Genomic DNA, 14,038 nt, shown 5'->3' with positions numbered 1-14,038 from the left:
TGTGGTTACAGCCACACAATTTACACACACAACCTGGAAAGGTACTTCAGCTGGAAGGATGCCGACAATGAGACTTAACGTACATTTACTCAATACCTACCGTTCAGTGGGAGGGTTGGAATTGGGAGTGGGGTGAGGGGAGGATTGGAATTGGGGGTGGGGTGGGGGCTGCGCGCGCCTGAATTTCAAATTTAACGGTCGATTTAATGATGTCACATGAACAGCATCAGGGAACATACCCCGCCCTGCACGCTCAACCTGCTGATTGACAGTCATGCTGGCCAATCAATGCTGGCTCTTGGAAGGCGTTATCCAATAGGCACTGTAGAGAGGCGGGATTTCCGTTCCTGAAGTACAGTCTTGTTGGTGCCGAGTGAAGCGGCCAGGTGGAGCGCGAGCGCCGAGGCTGCGAAAGGCCTTAATAAAAACAAAAAACTACTGCGGATGCTGGAAATCCAAAACAAAAACAGAATTACTTGGGAAAAACTCAGCAGGTCTGGCAGCATCGGCGGAGAAGAAAAAAGGCCTTGTTGGCGTTAGCGGAGAACCGCAGGTATTGGTGCAATCGCAGGTATTGGTGCAATCTCCGCGCGCTCTCCGCGATAGATTATAAATTCTGAGCGAAATTGTGAAGGTGGAAACTTTAGATTTATGATATCAATGGTAATCGGATGATGTGTGAAGTTATATTATTGGCAACTGATCCAGTCCATCTCATTCAATTTAACGAGAGGGATGCGACCCAATGAAAGGCCAGCAGCTTCTGATTGACAGGAGGCTCAGCGAATGGTGGCCCGGTTCCCTGCTCTAGGTTTTCTATTGGTCTGCTTCTCAGATTGACGGATTTCAAATCCAATCGAAGCTTGCTCTTTGTATGGTCTGTCCAATGGTGGATAGGGATTGGGGTGGGACTTGTATCTAGCACCCCCTCCTGAGCCAGTGAGCGAAGATTCGGGAGTTTAGGTCAGCGCGGCCCGCTCTCGCCCAGCCGGCAGTTAAAGAAAAACAAGGTCCCGCACTATTCCTATCTCCCCTAAATCCCTCAGTTTTGAATAAACCCAAATGAGCATCTACAACTCTCTGGGCTAGGGAATTGCAAAGATTCACAACCCCTTGTGTGAAGAAATTCTCCCCCTCTCAGTCCAAAATTACTGATCCCTTATCCTGAAACTGTGACCCTATGTTCTAAATACCCAGGCCAGGAAAGTCCTCCTTTCAGCATCTACCCTGTCAAGACCCATAAGAATTTGAGATGTTTCACCTCTCATTCTACTTAGCTCTATATTCCCTTGATAAAAAGACACTTCAACAACAACAGCTTATAATGTCCTAAGGTGCTTTACAGGGGCGCCATAAAACAAGATATTAACCAAGCACATATTAGGTTAGACGACCAAAAGCTTGGTCAAAGAAATGGGTTTTAAGGAATATTTTAAAAGAGAAAACTGAGATAGAGAGGTGTAGGGAATGTATGCCAGAGCATGGGTCCTAGGCAACTGAAGGTGAATAGTTAATGATTAAAATGAGGCTGCTCAACAGGTCAACATTAGAGGAACACATATCTCAGAGGATTGTGGAGTTGGAGGAAATTACAGAGATTGGAAGGGTGAGGCCATGGAGGGATTTGAAAAGAAGGATAAGAATTTAAAAATTATGACATCACTTGACTGGGAGCCGAAATTTAGTGCGAGTTAAGACATAGGCAGTAGAGCTTTGGATGACCTCAAGTTTACAGAGGGTAGAATGTGGGAGACCAAGGAGTGCGTTACAATAGTCAAGTTGAGAGGTAACAAGGGCGCAAATGAATGTTTTTGGAGCAGATGAGCTGAGACAGAAGAGAAGTCAGGCGATGTTATGGAGGTGGAATTAGGCAGTCTTAGTGATGGTGTGAATATGAGGTTGAAAGCTCATCTCGGGGTCAGATGTGCCACCAAGGTTGCAAACAGATTGTCATAATCTCAGCTGTTGCCAGGGAGAAGGATGGAATCAGTAGCTAGGGAACAGAGTTTGGATTAGGGAATGAAAACTATGGCTTCAGTGTTCCCAATAGTTAATTGGAGGAATTGCTGCTCATTCAATACTGGATGTTGGACAAGCAGTCTGATGGTTTAGCAACAGTGGAGAAATTGAGAGAAGTGGTGGTGAGGTAGAGCTGGACGTCATCAGCATAGACGTGAACTAATGCTGTGCTTTTAGATGATGTCACCAAGGAGCAGCATGTCGATGAGAAATAGGAGGGGGCAAAGATGAAGGAAAGGATGTTACAAATGATTAATTATCATGCAATCCTAGAAGATAAAGTTGATTTGGATTGTAGAAAATCTAGCATAGACTTCAATGTGTCTAAGATTACAAAAATGGTAACTTCAGATAAGTACATAATAACACTTTGAACAGGTTGCAGGACACATTGAACTTGAAGACCTTTTACAATATCATTTGGGGAGTGAAGTAATCTGGCCCTGACCTTCCTTCAAACTCTGTATGAAATCCTACATCTGACCTCTGTGTAGGTCCTCTTCTTTTCCATATTGTTTGGCAGGTCATGCATGTCATGTTATTTATTAAAGACCCTCTCTCCACAGGGAATGAAATGCTACTGGGAGATTCTTGTGGGAACTTGACTGCCAGCTGCTGATACGCTGGCCTGGAGCAGAGCTTTTACATTCAAATTAACTTGAAAGGACTGGGTTAACCCTTGAAGTGTTGCACTTTGTTATCTCTTTGGTGCAGTGCTGTACAGGTCAGTGCTGTGACTGTCTTTTCATGGTTACATCAGAGTGTTGTTTGGATGTAGTTACTAACCCACTGTGGTATACTTTCATCTGGTTGGAGGTTATTAAGATGGCTATTGTGTATTCACCTACTGGAAGAAATCACCTCATGTTCACACAGTGATAGGGAAATATACTGGACAGTGGATGCTGCTCTTTTGCAACCCCCCGCTGCCCCCAACACCACCTCCTCCCTGACCCCAGTGTAGTACAACAAAATTACAGGATGAATTAGATTCACTTTCTGTAATTTATAGGTTTTGACAAGTAAGCCAAGTATCTGGTGTTTAAAGCCACTGTGTATTTTGTCATTGGGCCTGATAAATTCTGTTAATTGAAAAACTGCACGTGGGTGTGGGAAGATTGTTCTGTGGGTTTAAATCACTAAGGGGTCTTACGACCGGAATGGTAGCATTTGTAGAAGCTGTGGCTGTAACTTTCAACTTGGATTAGGTTTGAAACTGTCAGAATTAGATTGCCTGTTTTACACCAATTCTAAGTTTCCTTTGCATAATCCTGCCTCATTCCATGATAAATAGGCTCTCTTGAGTTTGAGGTGGCTCCAGTATGACAACAGGTATTGGAAGTTCATAATAAAGTCAAGGATCTGTGACAGGCTAAGAAATCTGGTAGCTGCTGCAGACAGATCTACTATTTCAGGGCACTGCTGATGATTGACATCCAGCCTGGCCCATTAAAGGGATCTGAGCTAAACTGTCACTTAAGACCAGGATTCTTTCTACTCCACTCTGGATCATTTGAACACTAGTGACATATTTTTAAATATCTGTCTGTATCTGAGCAGAATCTTAAAACCACCCACATTGACAGAATTTCTGTGCAACCAATACAAAGTGCACACTCCCCTAATAGTCAGTCATTAAGTGCAGAGCTTAGACACAAGTTGATAAGAAATAAAGTTTAAAGCCTCCTACATGGGTACTGCTAGAGGTTAATCAGCTGAATAGTCCAGCTACTAATCCACTGCACTACACTTTCATCTAACTGGAGGTCATTGGGATGGCTGTGTATTAGTTGACTGGAAGAAATCACCTAGCGTTCACAAAGTAACCCACCTGAATATACAACTTAGTACGGAACTAATATGCTTCTTATTGCTCAAACAAAGATTAGAATCCTTGTCGGGACACTAGTAGTCAAATTATCCAGAGTGAAGTAGAAAGAATCCTGGTCTTAAGTGACAGTTTAGCTCAGATCCCTTTAATGAGCCAGGCTGGATGTCAGAAGTCCCAAAGTTGCCATCCTGCTGGGTGCAAATACAGAACTGGTAGCTTCTTCTTCGGGGTTTGCGGCCTATGCAAGGTGTTTATAAAGCCATCCTGCCCACCCACCAGATTCATCACTCCCCTTCGCCACACCTCAGAGAGAAATTGAGAGAGGAGCAGGGCAAGGGTAGGGCTAGCTTGGTCCTCAGTGGAGTGCATTCTTGGAGGAAGTGAAGCTCGCGATCCCACCCACTGTTTCTGTGACCCCAACGGAAGTCGCAACCCACCGTTTGGGAAGCGTTGCTCTAAGTTCAGTAAATAGTGAGTTAACGGGAGATACAAACTAAGGTTAGTTTGTCTGTTTCCTTCACCTGCAACAATATGTGGGAGGAACTCTTTATGACTTCTTTGTTGCTAAGATTCAGATCATCCAATTAACTGCCTCTGTCGCTTCTCTTCCTTCCCTGGCCTACGAAGCCAAACTTCCTCTAGGCTTTCCCAGCTCTAGCCCGGAATATGCATATTCCTCTAGCTTTTCTCGGATCTCATCTCATATGATCTCATTTTGTTCAGCTCCTGCTCACTCAATCCTACAGTACCAAAGTGACTCTGAGTCACATATTACATCCAATGTGACTGTGATAAAGTTAAACTGTCCTCTTCATCCTTGATCTGTCTGCAATCTTTGACATGGCCTGTACTTTGGCAATTCTGGCTCCTTGAGCATCCCTCATTTTAATCAATCCACTTTTAGCGATCATGCCTTCAGCTGCCAAGGCTGTAAGTTCTGGAATTCCTTCCATACACGATTCTGCTTCTCCTCCTCTCTTCTTTAAGACACGCCTTAAAACCGACCTCTTTGACTATTATAAAAACGGCAAATGCTGGAAAAACTCAGGTCTAGCAGCCTCTGTGAAGAGAGAAACAGTTATTGATTCAGTTCTGAAGAAGAGTCAGACTGAACTCAGAGTTAACTCTCCACAGATACTGCCAGACCAACACTATTTCTGATCTCTAGCATTTACAGTATTTTGCTCATTGACCATTATTTTGGCCCTTTGCCCAAATATAATGGCTTGGTGTCAAATTTAACTTTAACTTGTGAAGCACTTTAGGCTGTTTTATTACATTAAAGCTGCTATGTAAATGCAAGTTGTTGTTGTAATTGTATACTATTGGAGTGCATCTGTGCTGCCCTGTGATTCTCCTCTGTTCAAAAGATGGACTGGGCATATACCCATCATGTGGAAACTCTGGCTCCAGACCAATACATGGTTTATTTATATATCTTGCCATTCGATATCTTTAAATGTCCAACTGAACAGGACTTTGGAACGTTGGTTTAACATCTTGTCCAAAGATTAGCACCCCCAGCAAAGCAGTTCCCCGTGGTTTCTGTACTAAATCTCAGCCTAGGTTATGAACCAAAGGTTGAAATAGGATTTTGAATCCACAACTTTCCGACTCAAGCAAGAGTTCTTTTTCACTTACCAACCCAAGCTGACATGAGCAGTTCTAAAATCAAACAGCCTTTATGACTTGCAGTGTAAAACATTCTATTAATTTAGGGTGAAATGCAGTAATTCTGTGGAAGACTGCAGAGCCTAACCCAATACCAGTGCCTGCAGTTAATTCTGACTTGTGGCAACAGGATGAGTGGGGTTTCCAGTCACCTTGTGACCCTACAAGCTGCTCGATGACCCTTGCAGCAGTGGAGCAAGCAAGCCAGGGCTACTTTCTTATTTTCAAAGATTAACTCAAATTTGAGGTATTTTCCACTTGCCTGTATTTCACAGAAGTTGAAATGGGACGCAGGAAATCGAAGAGAAAGCCTCCTACCAAGAAGAAAGTGCTTGGGACTCTGGAAACACAGTTCACGTGTCCATTCTGTAACCATGAAAAATCGTGTGATGTTAAGATGTAAGTGTGTGACGTCACAACAAGCATGTTTGTTAGAGTTTCAAGCTTGGTGGTGTGCCAGTTTGCACTTTGAAGTCACATCTAACTATTGAAATTGGTGCATTCGGCAGAGTTGCCCCTTCTTTAAGAGTCCTGTAGTCTGTCAGGTTTTGGGGTATGAATGCAAGATGTTTTCTTGGGTTCAGTGTCATTGACCATTCATGTAAGCAAGCCCGTTGTTCCTTATGAGCTGGCGTGCATCTTTTCATGCTGTGTAGCTGGGTAAATACTCAGGTTACAGCAGTGCCATTTCCATGTACGTCAGTGGAATATATCAAATCATGTGCAGTGATTCCCCTCCCTTCAAAAAAATTCATCAAACATAACTCCATCAGGTGAAGACTCTGGCCTTAAACCAAGTGATGGTTTATTTAACTGAATAATATACAGTATGAAATAATAAATCATTCAATTCTACATTGAATATTTTCTGTATGCATAACAATACCCTTTGAAGTCATAGTGACACAAGAGGCTGCATTTATCTTATTTAAGTATTAAATGTATAATCATCTTAGCTGCATTTGATGTTATTTGCCGTGCAATGTAAAACCTAGGGCCATTTAACCCAAGTTGCACTGTAAACCTTTTATCATGTTTTTCTCTACAAGGTGCATCTTCTGAAACCTGGCACAACAGGCTTACCTGGCCTCTGAGCTCAGGCCTTTTCCTGTAAAGAATACTTGGTGTGATTGGGGTTTTACTGTTTCTATCAAAGATTACAGGCTAAAAATTACCCCCCAAAAATGTATTTTTGCTTTTTTCAACATATGCTGTTGGAGTTTATTAACCTGTCAGTACCCACTTTCATGCAGCACCAAAACATAAAAGTAATTTTGACAAGTGGACTGATGAGCTTTCTGCCAACCAGTGAGTATTGCAGATGCCACAGCTTTGATTTGATTTGATTTGACTTGCCCCTCTGGGGTATGGAGATGTCTCTTCTGAGTTCAGTGCTTCACTATCTGCAGATATTGCTTCTATGATCCTACCAATTTCACAGGCCGTGCATTAGGCTAGGGCTGAACACATCACAGTGGGGGGGAATGATTGGAACCACCTTTCTGATTTCTGAAAGGATAGTGTGGAATTAAGTTAAGATCTGGTTGTTTTTAATGTTTTCCTCCCCAACCACATTTTCCAGGGACCGTGCGCGGAATACGGGGATCATATCCTGCACCGTATGTTTAGAAGAATTCCAAACTCCAATAACATGTATCCTTCATTTTAAAAACAAAATAACGTGGTTGGAGACAGTTTACATGCACGTATATTCAGTCTGACCTTCTCCCCACCCCCAGCTCACAATGTCCATGTTTTCTTTCTCATGGTCTTAACAACACAAATTACATTTATTTAGTAGAAATGACATCCCGAGGTACTTCACAGGGATGTGCTCAAGCAAGCAGACATTAGGAGGAGTGTCCAAAAGCTTAGTCAGAGATTGGTTTTATGGTCTTAAAGGTTAGGAAGAGAACTGCAGAGCATGGGCCTAACTGGCTGAAGCCAGTGTTGGCAGTGGTGGGGGCAATGGGATTGAGAGTTGGAGGAAAATGGCATTCTTGGGTTCGAGAGAGGCGAGGGGGGTCTGCCTGCTGATGGGGAGGAAAAGAGTGTATCACTGAACAAGTTTGAGATGGGGTAGGATGAGACCATGGAGGGATTTAAACAATTTTAAACTTAAGGCATTGGGAGGACGAGTGGCAAATGTAGGGTGATGGGTGAGGTGGATAAGATCCAGGCAGCTCCAAGTACTGGCTGAGCTGGAGTTGAGGTTTGGCAACCAGCCAGAACCTCTTTGGAATACTCCAGCCTAAAAGCAACAAAAACATTGAAGGTTTAACTGAAGATAGGCTTTGATGGGGCTGTTTATGGACATGGAGGTAACTTGCAGAAGATTTATAATCAGAAGCTCAGTTTGGGGTTGAATAAAATGGTGAGGCTGTGACTTAAGTCAGTGGTTGGGGAGGGGGTTGGAATCAGTGGTGAGTCAAAGAGATCAAGGACAATGGCTTCAACCTTTACAATGTTTAATTGGAGGAAATGACTGTTTATTCAGATCTTGATGTCAGCCAAGTAGTGTGTCAACACAGGCAGTGTAGTGTTCCAGTCAGGTGAAAACAAATAGCGCTGGCTTTGATCTGGACTCCACCATTCCAGTGCTCTTCTGGTCAGCCTGATATCCTCCTCCCACCGTAAATTTCAGCACATCCCCAAATGTGCTGCCTGTATCGTAACTGTCATCCAGTTTTGCTCACCCATCACCTCTTGTGCTCACTGACTTACATTGGTGGCAACCTGGTCTTCACACAATCAAGTTGTCCTCCCCTCTCACTCCCTCTCTTTTTAAACTCCTCCTTTAACCCCAATTTTATGACCAAGTTTCTGATCACCACTCAAAATCTCCTTTGACTCAGCAAACATTTTCTTCCTTGTGCCTCTATGAAGCACTGTGGAAAGTTCATTTCCTATCTTATAGGCGTTATACAGTGCAAATTGTTATTGACAGGAGTGAAACAAGGTAAGGTGCTCAAAGAAAGAGACAGTACCAGGGCAGATGGAGGAATGGGGATTGCATGGATTTATGCAGGGCAGGTGGTACAAAGGTAACTGGACAGCTAGTGGGAAGATAACACTGTCTGTGAGCCAAGTTTCGGTCAAATCAGGACGACTATGCAATCCTCCACATTAAGGCCATGGATGACAAAAGCCTTGTTTGTGAGTGAGCAGGCATATTGGAGAGAAGAGTGGTGATTGTTAATCAGTTGGCAGAGCACACGGGGTCAGTGGTGGGTGCCATGGATGTGAAGGTCGGAGGTTGGTGAGATTATCTCACTAGGTGGGACTGCATTCTTCTGGTTTCTTTCGTATCCATCCAGTTTTAGCCAGAGAGTCACTCGTAGTGGCTTCTTCCTGCACCGTTACTTCTGTTGCCCCTCAAGAATCTATTTTTGACCCCTTATTATTTTTCATCTACGTGTTGTGCTCTGGCAGTATCATCCGGCACCCAGCTCTAGCTCACTACCCCATTTCTTGTCCTCTGCATTGTCTCTTAAATTTTCAGACAGCTGGCCAGACACTCCGCACTGGATGAGCAGAAATTTCTTCCAGCTAAATTTTGGTAAGATTGAAGCCATTGTCTTCAGTCCCTTCGACAAACTCTGTTCCTTAGCCACCAACTCCTATCTATCTGCCTGGCAACTACCTGAGGTTGAACCAGACGTTTCATAATCAGTGTCATATTTGACCTCCATGAGTTTCCAGCCACAGATCCATTTCATCATTAAAAGTGCCTATTTTCACATCTGCAAAATTGCCTATCTCTGCTCCTGCCTCAATGTACTTGTAGCCTGATCCATGCCTTTGTTGCCTCTATATTTGAATATTCCATGCACTCCTGGCCAGCCTCCCACTTTTTAGTCTTTGTAAGCTTGAGGTCATCCGAAGTTTGCTGCCCATGTCTTAACTCGCACCAAGTCCTGCTGTTCATCCATCTCCCGTGTTCTTGTTTTCAAATCCTCCTATGGCCTTGCCCCTCTCTCTTTGTAATTTCCTCCTGCACTATAGCCCTCTAATATCTGCTCTTCTCCAATTCTGGCCTCTTGAACATCTCTGATTTTAAGTGCTTCATCACTGGTGGCCGAGCCTTAACCTGTCAAAGCTCTAAGATCTGGAATGCTCTCCCTAAACATCTCCACCTCTCTGTCCTGCTTTAAGATGCTCCTTAAAACCTACCTCTTTGACCAAATTTTTAGTCATCTTTCCTAATATCTTGTTATGTTGCCTGGTGTCAAAGTTTGTTTGACAAGGCTCCTGTGAAGTGTCTTGGGAAATTTTACAATGTTGAAGGCGCTATAAAAATACAAGTTGATTTTGTTTTGAATAATAGTGAGGTTGGCTCTCACTGGGGGCACTGGTCAGGAAGGTTGGTGAGGTTAGCTGTAGCTAGGGGGAATGGTTGGGAAGGTTGGTGAGGTTAGATCTTTGGGGGCACAGGTTGAGAAGGTTAGCTCGCTGAAGGACTGGTTGGGAAGGTGGTGAGGTTGACTGTTGCTAGGGGGAATGGGAAGGTTGGTGAGATTTACTCTTGCTGGGACATTGGCTGAGAAGGTTGATGAGGTTAGCTGTAGCTAGGGGGAATGGTTAGGACGGTTGGTGAGGTTAGCTGTCGTGGGGGCACTGGCTGAGAAGGTTGGCTGTCGCTGAGTGGCACTGGCTGAGAAGGTTAGCTGTCGCTGGGGGCACTGGCTGAGAAGGTTAGCTGTAGCTGAGGGGCACTGGCTGAGAAGGTTAGCTGTCGCTGGGGGCACTGGCTGAGAAGGTTAGCTGTCGCTGGGGGCACTGGCTGAGAAGGTTAGCTGTCGCTGGGGGCACTGGCTGAGAAGGTTAGCTGTCGCTGGGGGGCACTGGCTGAGAAGGTTAGCTGTCGCTGGGGGGCACTGGCTGAGAAGGTTAGCTGTCGCTTGGCACTGGCTGAGAAGGTTAGCTGTCGTTGGAGGCACTGGCTGAGCAGGTTAGCTGTCGTTGGGGGCACTGGCTGAGAAGGTTAGCTGTCGTTGGGGGCACTGGCTGAGAAGGTTGGCTGTCGCTTGGCACTGGCTGAGAAGGTTAGCTGTCGTTGGAGGCACTGGCTGAGAAGGTCTGAGAAGGTTAGCTGTCGTTGGGGGCACTGGCTGAGAAGGTTAGCTGTCGCTGGGGGGACTGGCTGAGAAGGTTAGCTGTCACTGGGGGCACTGGCTGAGAAGGTTGGCTGTCGCTGGGGGCACTGGCTGAGAAGGTTGGCTGTCGGTGGGGGCACTGGCTGAGAAGGTTGGCTGTCGCTGGGGGCACTGGCTGAGAAGGTTGGCTGTCGCTGGGGGCACTGGCTGAGAAGGTTGGCTGTCGCTGGGGGCACTGGCTGAGAAGGTTGGCTGTCGCTGGGGGCACTGGCTGAGAAGGTTGGCTGTCGCTGGGGGCACTGGCTGAGAAGGTTGGCTGTCGCTGGGGGCACTGGCTGAGAAGGTTGGCTGTCGCTGGGGGCACTGGCTGAGAAGGTTGGCTGTCGCTGGGGGCACTGGCTGAGAAGGTTGGCTGTCGCTGGGGGCACTGGCTGAGAAGGTTGGCTGTCGCTGGGGGCACTGGCTGAGAAGGTTGGCTGTCGCTGGGGGCACTGGCTGAGAAGGTTGGCTGTCGCTGGGGGCACTGGCTGAGAAGGTTGGCTGTCGCTGGGGGCACTGGCTGAGAAGGTTGGCTGTCGCTGGGGGCACTGGCTGAGAAGGTTGGCTGTCGCTGGGGGCACTGGCTGAGAAGGTTGGCTGTCGCTGGGGGCACTGGCTGAGAAGGTTGGCTGTCGCTGGGGGCACTGGCTGAGAAGGTTGGCTGTCGCTGGGGGCACTGGCTGAGAAGGTTGGCTGTCGCTGGGGGCACTGGCTGAGAAGGTTGGCTGTCGCTGGGGGCACTGGCTGAGAAGGTTGGCTGTCGCTGGGGGCACTGGCTGAGAAGGTTGGCTGTCGCTGGGGGCACTGGCTGAGAAGGTTGGCTGTCGCTGGGGGCACTGGCTGAGAAGGTTGGCTGTCGCTGGGGGCACTGGCTGAGAAGGTTGGCTGTCGCTGGGGGCACTGGCTGAGAAGGTTGGCTGTCGCTGGGGGCACTGGCTGAGAAGGTTGGCTGTCGCTGGGGGCACTGGCTGAGAAGGTTGGCTGTCGCTGGGGGCACTGGCTGAGAAGGTTGGCTGTCGCTGGGGGCACTGGCTGAGAAGGTTGGCTGTCGCTGGGGGCACTGGCTGAGAAGGTTGGCTGTCGCTGGGGGCACTGGCTGAGAAGGTTGGCTGTCGCTGGGGGCACTGGCTGAGAAGGTTGGCTGTCGCTGGGGGCACTGGCTGAGAAGGTTGGCTGTCGCTGGGGGCACTGGCTGAGAAGGTTGGCTGTGGCTGGGGACACTGGCTGAGAAGGTTGTAAGTTCGCACTCGCTGGGGGCACTTGGGAAGTTTGGTGAGAGAAGGTGGTAGTATTGTTGGGGTAACTTTGTTTTTAAAGAGTTGGTGATGAGTGCTCTTACTAATTGTTATGCTTTTCTCTCTTTCTGTCTGTCTCTATATATCCCTCTTGCTCTGGGCAGAGCATTTACAACTTGCTGAGTTTTACCTGGATGATTTTAGACTTGACCTGTGTTCATTTCATTGCTGTTGCCTTTTCTTTAACCGTTGCTGCTCAGATCTCTCGGAGCCGGTGGATGTTTACAGTGATTGGATTGATGCCTGTGAAGCAGCAAACCAGTAGTTTAGGATCAAGTCACTTACATTTTTATTTCGAGGTGTTTTTCAGATTTCTTTTTTGCTGACTGTATATAATTTGAGTTCATGCAGAGTCTTCTGTAAACCTTTGGACTGTTTCCAGGCTGTGTTATTAAAAAGTTAGAATTCTTCCACTCTCTGTGTGAGCTTTTACTTTTTAATATTGAAGTTTTAATTGGCACTTTTTACCTTTTGAGTGGATGGGAGTGCATATCTATTCACCAATAACTCTGTTTATGGGCACATTTATTAGCATGGCCTTTTTAAACTGAGAAGCCCAAGTACAGGACAGAGACTGCTCATGCAGCTCGCTACCAGGCGTGACACAGATGAATTAGTTTTACTAAGATTGAGTCATTGTCATTATGGCATAGAAGGTGGTTGTTGGAGAGCAATCCAAACAGTGCAATTACGCTACTCTATTCCCATAGCCCTGTCAGTTTCTCATTCAGGTGCCGATCCAATTTCCTTTTGAAATCATTCATCCTCTCTGCTTCCACCAGCCTTGTAGGCTGCAAACTCCAGGTCAAGATGACTAAATATTACATTTAAAAATTTCTTCCTAACATCCCCCCTGTGTCTCTTGCCTGAAATCTTAGTCCTTGTACCATTAGTTAATGGGAAGACTTTTAGTCTACCCTATCTAGACCTGTCATAATCTTGTTCACCTGCAGATGGTGAACAATGACAATGACATCATCAGCAAGTTAGAAATTGTGTTCTTATTCCAAAGTTTGTGGAGGTGTCAGCTGTGGCTCAGTTCATAGCACCCTCGCCTTTGAATCAGAGGGTTGTGGGTTCATGTCCCACTCCCGGAAACCAAGAACTGTGATTGTACTCGAAAGAGTTTCAATCTGTGACTGTTGATAACTCGAAAGAGTTTCCAAAGTTTGTGGAGGTGTCAGCTGTGGCTCAGTCCATAGCACCCTCGCCTTTGAATCAGAGGGTTGTGGGTTCATGTCCCACTCCCGGAAAACCAAGAACTGTGATTGTACTCGAAAGAAGTTGCAATCTGTGACTGTTGGTAACTCGAAAGAGTTTCCAAAGTTGTGGAGATGTCAGCTGTGGCTCAGTCCATAGCACCCTCGCCTTTGAATCAGAGGGTTGTGGGTTCATGTCCCACTCCCGGAAACCAAGAACTGCGATTGTACTTGAAAGAGTTGCAATCTGTGACTGTTGATAACTCGAAAGAGTTTCTGTGACTGTTGATAACTTGAAAGAGTTTCCAAAGTTTGTGTGGGATAATAAGTGAGATACTGGGCCAAATACTTCATGATGGTTGATGTGCCAGTAATTTAATGCCAGGTTGACCCTGTATCACATACAGCCTCTGCTGCATTGCTGCTAGAATTTATATGTTATCCTCTTGTATTGTGTAGAAACACTTTGAATTCATTGGCGCTGTGACTCCTGTAACCAAGTAGTCCTAACCTTCTCACACCTAATCAATGTGAACGCTTCTCCCTTCCTCCTCTGACCTTCATTCATAATCTCCATTTATTGCTTCATCTTGCATATTCTTTACAGCCCTTGCAATCAAAACCTGAGAGTTTGCTATCTTCGCATTCTCCAAAAGTATGCTTGAGTGAGGGTTTCATTGGGCAAACTGTGAATGAAGCCTGTTGAGCCCCAAAGTCTTGAGTCTGAGTGTCTCATACTTTGCACATGCCTTGAGTCTGAGTGTTTCCTGCGACCCCCTCCCTTCCCTTACTTCCCTGGTCTGAGACTGAGTGCCTCTTCCAACCTAGTCCGAGTCTGTTGGTGCGACAATATTCTGATGTAGCTGCAAATTGAGTGTGCTGGTGTGC

The 14,038-nt window shown here is 46.0% G+C and overlaps 2 protein-coding genes across 3 annotated transcripts; one reads left to right on the top strand and one right to left on the bottom strand.

The window, feature by feature from the left end:
- The first annotated feature begins 519 nt into the window (after window positions 1-519).
- elof1 (elongation factor 1) lies at window positions 520-12,365 on the top strand. Of its 2 annotated transcripts, none has more exons than XM_078531229.1 (5): window positions 520-553; window positions 2,586-2,743; window positions 5,797-5,920; window positions 7,104-7,174; window positions 12,152-12,365. In XM_078531229.1, exons 3-5 carry the CDS (start codon window positions 5,805-5,807, stop codon window positions 12,214-12,216), a joined length of 252 nt encoding a protein of 83 aa, XP_078387355.1. In that variant the 5' UTR covers window positions 520-553; window positions 2,586-2,743; window positions 5,797-5,804; the 3' UTR covers window positions 12,217-12,365. The 2 variants fall into 2 exon arrangements, with proteins under 2 accessions (XP_078387355.1, XP_078387356.1); XM_078531230.1 differs by lacking the exon at window positions 520-553 and adding an exon at window positions 2,385-2,509.
- Window positions 9,798-12,365, bottom strand: LOC144668829 (uncharacterized). The gene is made up of 2 exons (XM_078531228.1): window positions 11,878-12,365; window positions 9,798-11,428 (listed from the first exon to the last, which is right to left on the bottom strand). Coding segments are annotated over exons 1-2 (756 nt in total). The 5' UTR covers window positions 11,879-12,365; the 3' UTR covers window positions 9,798-10,673.
- Window positions 12,366-14,038: the final 1,673 nt, after the last annotated feature.

Source organism: Cetorhinus maximus, chromosome 28, assembly GCF_964194155.1.
Source record: "Cetorhinus maximus chromosome 28, sCetMax3.hap1.1, whole genome shotgun sequence".
In the NCBI taxonomy this organism is placed as follows: domain Eukaryota; kingdom Metazoa; phylum Chordata; class Chondrichthyes; order Lamniformes; family Cetorhinidae; genus Cetorhinus; species Cetorhinus maximus.
This window is presented reverse-complemented; position numbering and strand designations above follow the sequence as displayed.

Coding starts and splice junctions, on each gene's coding strand:
- elof1 (XM_078531229.1), top strand. CDS start 5,805: ATGGGACGCAGGAAATCGAAGAGAAAGCCTCCTACCAAGAAGAAAGTG. Junction 5,921..7,103: donor AAATCGTGTGATGTTAAGAT/GTAAGTGTGTGA, acceptor CACATTTTCCAG/GGACCGTGCGCGGAATACGG. Junction 7,175..12,151: donor ATTCCAAACTCCAATAACAT/GTATCCTTCATT, acceptor GTTGCTGCTCAG/ATCTCTCGGAGCCGGTGGAT.